Below are 13,188 nucleotides of genomic sequence, written 5' to 3' on the forward strand. Positions count from 1 at the left end.
TATCCTAATGTTATGTATGACCACCTGTGGCAGGAGGGGGAGGGGTGTAACTACCTAAATATAGGATGGTGCTGGCTTGGAAAGTACTCTGCAAGATTTAGAGTCAAATAGTGTACTCCCAGAATCAACATAGTTTACTTATGTATGTAAAAAGTCAGGGGGTGTCACAATATACAGATCAAATAATTGTCGTTGGTCGAAATATTTGCCAATCATCACCATTTCAGTCACAGGATGTGGCATGTAAAGACAACTCAATGACATGTTTCTTACCGTCCGAAAAAACCTGGCACCATCTACCAGATATACCAACTTCAAAACAAGAGTTTTATTTTCAACTACTGTAAGTTCACAATGCTATCATGTTAATTCTATGAGATTGTGGTAATGCCTGGAAATATTGTCCGACTCTGGGACAGTGGCTTGATATTAAAGGTCATGGAATCAATCATGGATGAACTGGTGGTTGCCTGTAATGGTTATCTTTATCGTATTGGTGACAGAGCAACATATGGCTTATGTGTCTAGATGGGAAAGTGATGGTTATGACCTCTGAAGGATGATTGGCAGACAACGCTGTGGAAGCACATGTCTGTGGTTCTTGGAAGAAAACAAGTTGGCGGTTTGGGAGTCATCGCTGTTGAGGAGTACGACTCTGCGAATGATACGTTGAGTATTCCTACCAATATGCCACACACTATTTCAATGTGTAGATATCTATTTAGTTGTATGTGTAGCTTCCTGTGTCGCAATATCGGAGTTAATTTTTGCGTGTCTCGATGTATGTTATTCATTCGCTAAAAAGGTAAAATTACGAAAAGGGTACCCAAACACCAGTCAGTCTTAGGCGGATGAATTCGTTTATATTTTGTTACTATTTGTGAGAAATACTTCAATGAAAGTGAACACAGAGAAAACACTCGAAAAACAAAAACAAATGAAACGCGATTATATCAACATATCAATTTATTTTTACTGAAACAAAGTGTACTATAATTATTATAATAATGAGGAAAATAGAAGTAGAACTTCTTTAAAAGAATTAGTAAAATTATGTAACCTTCGGTGCTCTAAAAATCTGTATCTAAAAATAAATTTACATATTATGAGCATCTTAAGCAACCACAAAGCAGTGGGTACACCTGGTATTTTTATATCAAGAATATAGAAGCTACATATTATTTGCATAATCTGAAAAGGGAGTTTTTATCAAAAAGTTTTATCCAAATTGTGTGAAACAATACTCTTAATATGACGCAATCACCTGCGATTGATAAAGCATGTAAAAATAACATCCCACTCTTTAGTCAAGACGAACAGTTACCATCCAATGTATTACAGTAAGCTTTTGTTCCAAATACAAACTTGGAAGTTATTACCATAAATTTTTGACTCCATACTTCATTCTTTGTCACCTGACTATGAAAGACTGAAGACCGCAAATGTCGGATAATAATTTTCAAGTTTGTGTTTGGAACAAAAGCTTTATGCAATACTAACAATTATCGTTGGTGGCGCTATCATACCCGACATCCTAAGTTTAAATACTGCGGTTGACAAATTACAATTAATCACTGGCATTCACAAATTTGAAATAAAATAGCAGTATCCTAATTTATGGGTAACTATTGCATCATATTCTTTCATGAACAAAATTGGCTGATTTGCAAAAAATCGTCTCTGAGATTACTGACATAACTTTGAATTACAAACATTATCATTGTAGCAAAGAATTGGATGTGATCATATAGCATTGGTTTCTCAATGATGTACAATTAAAACTGTTTATAAAGGTGCCGAGATGTCTTCCACTCATCACACTATCAAACTAACATGACTTCTCTAACAGACCATAGACACATGTCCACAGCATACAGGAAGGTGCAAACACCACTGAATGGCTGTACATAACTGTTATAGATATGATTTGACAAATATTTTATTCCATTGATGGATTTCATCCTAGATCCTGCTGTGTGTATGTCACAGATTTGTATATGTGAAAAGAAGAAACGTTTCAGTCCAGACACCTTCAAAACCAGTTTAAGTTGTCCTCCAATGATAAAATGACGTTCTGATCACAACCAATTATATTCAGCAATGCTTAGCAGCAGCATTCCTTCATGGAAGTACAACCTACCATTCAAGTTTTAGTGTCTCAATGGGAAAACTGAGTATTATATTGCAAAACTGAAAGGGATTCAGTGTAAAAAAAAGTCAGTAATTTTCTTATTAAGCTGCATAAAATTTTGAAAAAAGTTTAAAATTTGTCACATGTTTGATTGTAATATTGGATCTTCGAGCTTCGTAATGTATGTAAACATAAAACCAGTACCCCTGACGAGAAAATAATTGAACAAATAAAATTAATACAAACTTTACACACGTGAAAAAAGTACTAATATTGTCATATGAATATATTTGATTATATGATCACTTGAAATTTAAAAAAACTAAAATTAAATAAAAAGACATTTAGGATTGGAATTTCTCTCAAAGCAAGCCTCTCCCTTTAAAATGTAAAATGCATATTTTCGTGGTCTGCGTAGAAGTCAAGTTCACTAATTTGCATATTCAAATGAAACCAACCCCAAAATGTGGTTGATGCTTGAAGACAGCTAGATAATCCGTATCTTGTAAAACAAATACAGACATGGCAAACTGTCACAGGGACATTATTGCGCATGCGCAGTACAATTAATATATTACTACCCAAAAAATTTGACTCTTAGCATAGTTGACATGCCCACAGGTACCTGTGGGTCCAACATTTAATTACAGTATCTTCAATGTTCAATACAAACATGTCTTTGTGCTGTATCTTTGTCAATCCGCATGCCTTTTTGCCCTGGCTTTTTGCACCAGACATTGGCTGCCAATATTGCCTTGCAGTTACCGTAAAGAGGTATGGACTAAGTTTACGACTATGACGAGCTAAGAAGTTTGTTTACGGCAATGAGTACATTGAATAACTAACTTCTATTTTTCATATCCAAGATAATATTGTTAGCTGTATCTCTCCGTTTAATATCGATCAAAACTTCTATCAATGTATCCAGAGTAGCTAATTTGCCGAATTTATTTCTCCACGACATCAGGAGTTGAAAGACTTGTTCTCTTGGTTTGTTTGTTTCTTCTTTGACATCCTCCACGTCTATTTCAGTGAGTCCCAGTTTCATTCCTAGCTCCAGCATGTCTTTGTAAGCCACGTGATCTTTCACGATGTCTAAGTCTTTGCTCGTCAATACTTTCGATGCATCTGAAAGAAAAATAACAAATTTCATGTTTGTTTTTTTTCAAACGGAAGGTGACCGGAAAAGTAGTGCTATTATGTCATATTTCACCATGACACGGTGACGAACATCCCTGCATCTTTCCTTGTTATAAAACTCTTCGTGATTTTATTAAAAGTGGATGAATATTTCGAGGTCCACAACACCCCGTGAGATTACAATATCCTGAAAATGTCCAGCAGTAATCCCTGGCTTGCGCCACCAACGGCCATTAACTGGATATGTTACAACATGCACAGCGTCTGCTGTAACACCCCCCACTGTGAGTTTATTTTGTCATTTTTGATGGTGAATTATAATCCCATAATCCCAATTATTGCTCCACCATTGAAAAGGAATGTATCCCTCCGCCACAAATGGGTACATCTTCCCAGCAAATATAGACTGAACATCGACGGCAACGTCCGTTCCCAAAAAATGGGGAATGAGAAGAGCGCCCACAACGGCTCATCTTTCAGTCTACATGCTACAGCAAATACTAAACCTAGTAAATCCAACATAGATACATATACAAACCTTTTAAATAATAATTATGAAGCAGTTGTCTAGTTTTGATGTCAGCTATTTCATCTTCCATCTTTTGTAGCCTGTCTTCCACGGTTTTCAGTAAATTTGAGTCTTCCCTCTGTCTGAAATCCCTTTTCTTCACTTTATCCTTTAGTGAACTTATCTGTGGTAGTAATCTCTCTAGAAAAAAAATCAAATGAAAGAATTCGTTGCCTTTGTATACATTTAGTATCCATTGTCGTACAGGGTTTGGGACCACATTACAACAATTCCGAAGTTATCTAGTATTCCCTAAGGTTGTATCTGAATAATAATTATCCATTTACCTAGCTAGACGTTCGCGCAACTTGATCCCCACTGGCTTCACTAAGTTATCTTTTTTTACAATGAGAGTATAATCATTTACCATACTGTGGTGGACGTTTGAAACTTAGAGTCTACACAAGCATTTCCATCGTTACATCATGAGGGGTTGGTCAGTTGTAATTAATTGGCTGGTAAGGCGGTGTTTTTGGGTTCAACGTATGTTTTCTCAAACTAACTCGGACCCCCCCCCCTCAGCTCCGATGATCTAAGTCAAAATTATCCCCTAGCAAAGACAACATTTTCCAAGTTTTTTTCAAAATCCTCCCTCCCCATACACAGACAGACAGACAGACAGACAGACAGACAGACAGACAGACAGACAGACAGACAGACAGACAGACAGACAGACAGACAGACAGACAGATACAACACAGTCCTCTCCCAGTCAGTTAAAAATGACCGTCCCCAACAAACTGTAAAACAGTGTGTATGTCTCTCATAGTCATATATGTAGTTGATTGAAAACTTTAGTTGTAGTGCTGTTACACTGAGTTTTATCGATCAAAATCTCACCTTCCATGCGTTGTATTGCCTTGTTCGTCTGGTCCATGTTTATTGTACTCTCTGCCGGGTAGTTATAAATAGTACTGCCGTGATATACTACACTGACAGGGACGCCCTCTGCCGACCCTTGGGATGACGTTGAGATTCGGAATTCTTCAAGTTGTTTACGTACCGCGGGATATGGAACTTGTGTCGATAATTTTGAAGTTCTTTTGTGTGGATGTTCAAAATTTGACTTCAGAGTTGTCGATGTTAACTTTCCTTCTCGTGCTCGCGGGAAACTTTGTGAGAGTGGGGAAGGACTAGAAATGTTCCGGTAGTTACCATGGTAATGGTATCTCGGGGATACAGTTTCGTTGCCATGGCGACTGCGTAATATCGGTAGCTGTGATTTTGACACATTCTTTGCATTTTTGTTGTCTTCGACTGTATGCCAATTTCGTTGTCCGGGATTTGTTTTGACGATGTGTGGGAACCGGACCTGGTCCTCCTCTGGGGGCGCTCTTTTCAACGGCGTTCTCAATCTTGGTGAAATAACTTGTTTCGGTGTTGTGGCACGAAAATCTGGCATAGTTTTGTAACTGTGTGGTGTTTGATGAATTTTCGGTATTTCATAAAGTTTGCTAGTAGTTTGATATTGTGGTGTGGCTATCGGCCCTTTGCCGACTTCAATGACTGTCGGATGTCGGGCAATGACACGTGGCGATACTCGGAAATGTGTTTTTTGACGAACCGTCTTTCTAGGAGTTTTCGAGGGCGCTCTTCGTCTGTCTCGTGTCTGCATATGTCGATCTTTCCTCAAGATTAATTTTGGGGATTGGATCTTTTGCTTTTTCTCGACTGAAAATTTGTGAATTTTGTTTTCTTTGTTGTAATCTCTTGGTTTATCTATTTCATCCATCTGGACAGATTGGGTTGTCGCAAACACTTCGTCATCCTCGTTCCCAACGTTTTCGTTTGAAGTCGTAGACATTATCTGTGGACGGTAAGGTGTATTTTTTCTAGCGTTGAAATATTCTCCTAAAATCTGAAAAACCGCATTGGCCGTGTCCAATACACATGGAAGTAGACTCACAACCCCGGAATATCCAGCCCAATCGTTCTGGTCGAGTGTATATTTTTCTTTATCCAGAAGTGAAAAATCATGTCCGTCGGATAGAAATCTTTTCCACTCATCGAGTTCGTTAGTGCAGTAATTCTTAACATGGTCAGGTAAAGTTGTTTCTAGCTTTTCCCTGAGCTGATCTAATTGGTCGGTTAAATCTAGAAATGTTTCAAGTGTTCCGATGGTATCACCACTGTTGCTGTTGTCAGATTCCGAAGACCAGTGGCAGGAGAGGAACGCCCTCACTTGTCGTATTGTCCGCACTCCCGAAGATGTTCGCTGGATGTCTTCTCTGCGAAATGTTGGGTACAGACTGTATTTTAGGGCATTGATGAAGTAATTTCGTTGCCTTGAGAAATGAACGTGGTCGTCTTCTATTTCTGTTAGACACTTATACAAATTGTTCACTTCTGCCTTTACGTCGGCTTCTGTACTATGTGGACTGCCTTGGTCACTCATCATGCTCCTGTTAACTGTAGGTAAATGGACGGATTATTCTGTGAACAAAAAAACAACGGAGAAAAGTGAGTTTGATGCGTTTACTGTCAACAAAATTATATTCACTGGTATAGATGGTGGACATGGTAAACGTGAATCAAAGTGTCTGACAATGACAATGTACTTCTGAAGTTTGGTATTCTCATAGACAAAGTAACTTTATCCGTTAACAAAGGGTAAAATATAAAGCGTTGTCATGGCAAAAAGACATTCAGACGCATATATATCAATTGTTCCAGTATTATGTTTTGTCCAGGGGGGTGTTCTTTTGGTCATGAATCGTCTTATCAACCGGACAATGCAACACATTCAATTCCATGTCCCTGCATTTGGTCATCATAAACATACAAAGGTCCAGGGGCCTTCAAATAATTATTCGTGTGTGTTCTATAGCAGCTATAGACTAATTCAACTCACATCACAAAGCCATTTGACATGGTTTGTATTCAATGACCACTCCAGCAGCACGTTTTTTATCGAACACATAGTACTTCAAAAAATGCAGGAAACTGATTCCAACACACGTTACACTGGCGGTGATATTAGTTTCGCAAGCGCTGCTCTCTACATTATAGAACGTGAATACGATATTATATAACTCGACAAAGAGAATATAAATGTTTTTTTAAAAATGACCTGAAAAAGGTAATATTGTGACTGAATACCGTTTAAGCCTATGGGAATCTTCAAGTGTCAGACGTCCACAAGTACTTCACCGTGACTGCTTCGCCATGCCCTCCAGTGGTTAGGAATATGAAACTTAACCGGCAAGTGAACGAATTGTATTTTAACGCCCAAAGTGGATGTTCAGTTGGTCTAAAAATCAACCCCTGTTCATTCAACAAATGACTTGGACTCCAACCCTTTGTTTGGTATTTCTCAATGAGAGAGGGCGGTATTGAGGAGTAAAGACCCATGAATACCAAATATGGAATAAGTCACATTTGATTTACTGCCTTTGTGTTCTGATATATCGACATCCTTACGCTAACACGTGTTTCGTGAAGGTGTGCCAACAACATGACTGAACTCGATTTGAACGTGGAAGTTGGAATGGTGCCAACCTAAAAAGCATTGTCTGATCGATACGATGTAACAACACAGGTGAACACTTGTTCACTATGAACTGCCTTTTCATTTTGGCCTTCGTACTATGCTTTGTATTACAAACTTACAATTGGGAGTATATGTACATTGTGATTCATTTTTAATTGTAAAACCTGTCAAACAGAAGTCATGTCATGTCCCAGGGGACCCCGGGGTCTCATGTACTATTTGTTCACTATGAAAACGATTAAACATTCAACTTAGCTTTATACCTACAAAGAAAACATTCAAGTGACTCAAAGATATCGTTATGGGCATAAAGTCCACCTTACGTTTCAAAATAAATTGAAAATGTGCCATACCACGTTTACAAGTCCTGGACTGTACTTACACACAAACCACTAGAGTGGTCATACCATCGTTTTAACATTTATATATGTATGACGACCATTTAATGAAAAGTCACTAAGTGCTTCCGAAAGCAAAGTATCGTTCACTGAACAAACCCCGCGGCAAAATGTTACCAAGAATCGAAATAGTTATTTTTGTCAACACTTTTTAGCAGCATTTTATAAATACGGTGACTCTAGTCTTAAAATACACCTAACGTGTATCACAAAGGTGTCACGTGAATGCGGTCATTTCTGTTTGTTACTTTAAAGTTTCAACTCGATTTTATTCTTAATTGGTTGTTTTTTTTAATCTCGTATTAACAGACACTTTATTCCATAATTGTCGTTATTTGACGCGTACGTATTATCTTATAGTGGGAACTAAATCATACCTAACCATTGCTGGCTACTGTTAGCATTGGTAATGCTCTAGTGTGTTGAAAACAAACAAAACTAACAATAAGATAAGATAAGATACCCGTTAAGTTTTTGACGACTTTTCCTATGATTGATACCATATATGAGTAAAACAAACTATTAATATTATGGGCTATTTCATTTAAAACTGGCAAGTGTGAATCAAAATTCTTTGAAATTGGCAAGCATTTTGCGTTAACTTTTTTGGGGAAAAGCATGTCGTCTGCATGAAACTGGAGGTCAAAGGTTAAAGATTTATGACCCTCATACGTTTCAGAGTTAATGAAGTATTATTATTTTTCATTAATCATAACGTTATAAAATGTTGGTTTTTCACAATCAAAAGAGAAATAGGATCGGAATTTTATCAATGCCAATCCGTTGTCTACCGTAATAGAAAGATATATTTTCTCATTAAATTTGAACAAATCCAACTTCCTCTCGGATGTGTAAATAATTGTGTAAAACGGTGATTTTGGAATTACGCGAAATCCACCTGGATAGATCGTACACGTCTGTTAAACAGCTGTCGGCATCTAAAGTATTCAACCAACGAAGGCATCTTACATAAACGTTCACTCTGTTTTAATGTAATCTTTGTAAATTGATAGCTTTTTAACGAAATCATTAGACACCCACTTAATATCAACAACTCCCGACCCAAATCAAGTTGGTATACGTTTAAAATTACAGAAAAACTAATTATTCGGGTTTTTTCTCGTCCGAAAAGTATTCGGTACTAGAAGCCATTTTAATGTAACAACACCACTACTGTACTGCTTTGAATTGTAAACAGTCATAAAGTATGTCGGAGGAGGGGCTTATTTACGTCGTTTATGTCAACACTATTCGATTATTTCACATCACTTATTCTTCATGGGTTTGCATCACTTAGTTTTAAACCCAATGGACGAAAACGGTACGTGTTACGCTACAAGAAAGGTATTTGTGCAAAAATACGAACACCCCCCCCCCCCCCATCACATTTTAATCAGATAATATATCTTATCTTTGAGAAATATAATTTTCCGAAATGATTTGTCTTTTACATTGAAAGGTGGGAAGGAGATCAGATCTGCACCGTTGTTTGTTATGCTGGTGTTATGTTGGTGTACTAAGCGATCTGTTTTGAGATTTGACGTGGCAGTATTTTGTTAACGTTGTTGTTGTTCTTGTTCTTGTTCTTGTTCTTGTTCTTGTTGTTGTGGTGGTGGTGGTGGTGGTGGTGGTGGTGGCGGTGGTACGGTGTTTTCGTATTGTCGGGGTGTCGGACGGATGTAACGGTTTTGGGGGGATGGTGATGGTGATGGTGATGGTGATGGTGATGGTGATCACAGTCGTTTCTTTCATGGCATGTCGCACTATCTATCACGTTGTTTTTATATAAGATATCAAATCCTACAACAATTGTTAGTCTAAGGCCAGTACACTTGAACAGGCTTTGAACATTCCACCGTGTTGATCCAGTGATAGTAGCAGTAATTAATGGCTACTACACCTAATTCAATACCTGCCCCGGTCTACATTAGACTTAATAACAGTCCCCTTTGTACGTTGTCCAACAACGAAAACACGTCGGTCGCAAAGCCTTTCAAGTCAAAACTGCCATGTTTACGGAGACTGCATAACAAAGAATAGTTTAGCCATGCCGAGTTTTACGAACACAACACAAAGGACATTGGTATGTCGTCTAAAATGCGTGCCTAATGATACATAACATAATACGAGCATTTGTACGTGTGTGGAAGTATTCGTATCTGATCAATTGTCAATTTGAGTGATTCAATATTTTAACAGGAAACTACCAAGGATTATTTAGTATTTCTGTATGTACAACTTTTATGTGGATTCGTGTGTGTGTGTGTGTGTGTGTGTGTGTGCGTGTCTGTCTCTGTGTGTGTGAACATGTATACGTGTATGGAAGTATTCATACCCACCTTTAATTATACATTATGAATGTATTTATGTATGTATGTATGTATGTGTGTATGTGTGTATGTATGTATGTATGTATGTATGTATGTATGTATGTATGTATGTATGTATGTATGTATGTATGTATGTATGTATGTATGTATGTATGTGTGTGTGTGTTTGTGTGTGTGTTTGTTTGTTTGTATTTATTACATGGTTTTCGTTCCATCATTTTGTTTGCAAGGCCATATTCAAACTCACTGCAGTGACGAGACAAATAACAAATTTACGTATTTCTTTACTTTCAACATTTACGTCATTGAATAAACATATCCATGAAAGTTGAGAAATCTACCAGACTGAGTGGTGTTTACTTGACTGTAAGATGGGGTGATGTGTGTACTTTACATTATACCAATCTTAGAAAGACGCCTACAACTTCAATTCCTGACAGTCTTCAAAGTACCCCAAAGATTTGAGTTTCAATACCCGAGAATATTTTAAATACATATTTTCTTAGAACCGCAAACAATCCAAATTTTGACAAATTTTAAAGCATAAACTTTTGTCTACAAGCCATGTTTATGTTGATGACTATTCTGAAAAGCATTTGATATACACAGATTTGGGACTGACTGATCTATCTCCGACGTCCACGTACGATGGCAACTCGGATCCGTTTTTCTTTCAACGAATCACGTAAGGCAAAATTTTGCCATAACATTGTTGTCACATCCAAGATGTATGAGGCCACATTACGTCTCTCAATTCTCTTTGTACTAAGTTACCAAATCCAAACATATAAAAGGCCAGTTACTTGATTGAATAGGTTTAACAACCAGGTAGAGGAGAATGAACAAAGTTGGAGCCGTGCCAGACAGGTTTCCCTTCGTTTATCATCCTAATAACGTCCTCGAACAAAAGAGATGTGTTTTTCTTACACCCCCCCCCTACAAGAAGACAGGGAAAAATAAAATTGGTGAACAAACAAGACCGACGTGTGTTCTTTGTTATTTCTTTACATTAAATTTATTTAATGGTGACTCGGTTTATTTTTTATTTATTCCGTTTGTGTGAACCAACTACCTAACAAAATTGAAATACAAATGAAATGACGATTTCCCTTTGCAAAGTAAATTTATTTAAAGCGATGACTGTTTCTGTCTTAGAACTATATTCGTATCACCTTTTCTCTATCATTGTGGTCATGGTCAGGTTCAAGGATTAAGTCCATCAATTACTATCTTGCGATAAACTTTAATTTAGTTAGTGGAGTCAGTTCAAGCCACAGACAAACAATACTTACACCAACCTTGGGTCGAATCCGAGGCCACACAAAGGATCAACCCTGCCTCTGTTATGCAAATATTAGTATATGAAACCTATTGTTATGCAAATTGTTTAAACAGCGTTCGTCACCTTCGTGCTTCATGTATGGGTGCTGAGACGGTCACAGCGGATAGGATGAAGCCTGTATACTTTTTTAGAAACTTATTTTGAGAAAGTGACGGAAATTGATGACACTGAGGAGATGACGTTTTGCTATTCATTTTGTCCTTTTAGTGACATTCTGAACCATGCGTGACATAATTTGGAAATCGTGATGAAATTAGTTCATATATGCTATTTAATGAAAGTTTGGAACGTGACTAAACTACACCAATGATAATGGGTAGAATACACCTGTAATCGTGAGTTGCTATGGTGCGTGGGTGCATGTCTGTTTTTAAATAGATCTTATATTTTATTTCAGGAAAAAACTTTCAGCGTGGGCCTGCTCTCTGGGTACGTCCGGTTGTACATTGACGCATGTACTTTTCTTTGTCCTCGCAACAACCTACACTCTGACGGTGACGTATAACTCGTACCCAAACAAGACCCGTTGGACAGTGCATGGAATGGACAGTGCAAACATCGCTATCTCACTGCACATAATTCTGTCCTAGCTATCTTCTGGTATATAATTGCTAGATAAAGAAACTTGCAACGAGGGCCACTTCATGATGTCAAGGCAGTTGCCGTCAACTAAAATTGGCAATATTGGTGTCACGAATTATTTCCATAATACATTTTGTCTGTGAATTCTTCAGGGACTATATGCAACAGTTTGGAAGACAAATAAATCACGTACCTGTGGAACGTTGGCATTTAATATACTGCAGACATAGCGTCCATAACAACCATGACTGAACTGTTAATCCACTCACCGCTGCCTGTACTGCTCTTGTGATTTCGACCTTCCTGCAGTCGCAATCACACCACCATTATGCAGTTACAGAAGGACAGACGTAAATATCACAATACGACCAGCGTTGACCTCATAAAGCCACGGTGGTTGGAAGCTTGGGTCAAAAGGCAGCCATGTCTGGGAAGCCCTGCGTACGTAATTGATCGTATTTACTCGAGCATACGTTGGTTTTGATGCAAAGACACTTTAAGTTAGTATGGATATTACAGGAGCTCCCTAGTTCATATGAAAAAGTTAACCACCTGTCAATATATCATTCCGGTAATATGAATACAATGTTTTATTTATTCATTGAAACGACACATCTATATTGAAGGATTATATTTTATTCAAATAAATAAATGATTTAATGTTGTATGACATTCTTTATCAGTTATCAATTATATGTTTTGATTTCTATTACATGTGTATATGTATGTATGTATGTATGTATGTATGTATGTATGTATGTATGTATGTATGTATGTATGTATGTATGTATGTATGTATGTATGTATGTATGTATGTATGTATGTATGTATGTATGTATGTATGTATGTATGTATGTATGTATATGTATGTATGTATGTATGTATGTATGTATGTGTATGTATGTATGTATGTATGTATGTATGTATGTATGTATGTATGTATGTATGTATGTATGTATGTATGTATGTATGTATGTATGTATGTATGTATGCATTTATGTATGTGAGCGTGTGTATGTGTGCGTGCGTGCGTGCGTGCGTAGTGTGTGTAGTGCCACGGTGAGTGAGTGAGTGAGTGAGTGAGTGAGTGAGTGAGTGAGTGAGTGAGTGAGTGAGTGAGTGAGTGAGTGAGTGAGTGAGTGAGTGAGTGAGTGAGTGAGTGAGTGAGTGAGTGAGTGAGTGAGTGAGTAAGTCGTCGAATGTGGTG

General features: G+C 37.5%; 1 protein-coding gene across 1 annotated transcript; it reads right to left on the minus strand.

Annotated features, from left to right (window-relative positions):
* Positions 1 to 2,930: 2,930 nt before the first annotated feature.
* Positions 2,931 to 12,414, minus strand: LOC144445037 (uncharacterized). Its single transcript, XM_078134589.1, has 4 exons — positions 12,175 to 12,414; positions 4,680 to 6,272; positions 3,810 to 3,980; positions 2,931 to 3,259 (listed from the first exon to the last, which is right to left on the minus strand). The coding sequence occupies exons 2-4, from the start codon at positions 6,235 to 6,237 to the stop codon at positions 2,973 to 2,975; spliced, it is 2,016 nt and encodes a 671-aa protein (XP_077990715.1). The 5' UTR covers positions 6,238 to 6,272; positions 12,175 to 12,414; the 3' UTR covers positions 2,931 to 2,972.
* Between the last annotated feature and the right edge of the window lie 774 nt (positions 12,415 to 13,188).

The sequence above is a fragment of the Glandiceps talaboti genome, chromosome 13, assembly GCF_964340395.1.
Source record: "Glandiceps talaboti chromosome 13, keGlaTala1.1, whole genome shotgun sequence".
Taxonomy (NCBI): Eukaryota; Metazoa; Hemichordata; class Enteropneusta; family Spengelidae; genus Glandiceps; species Glandiceps talaboti.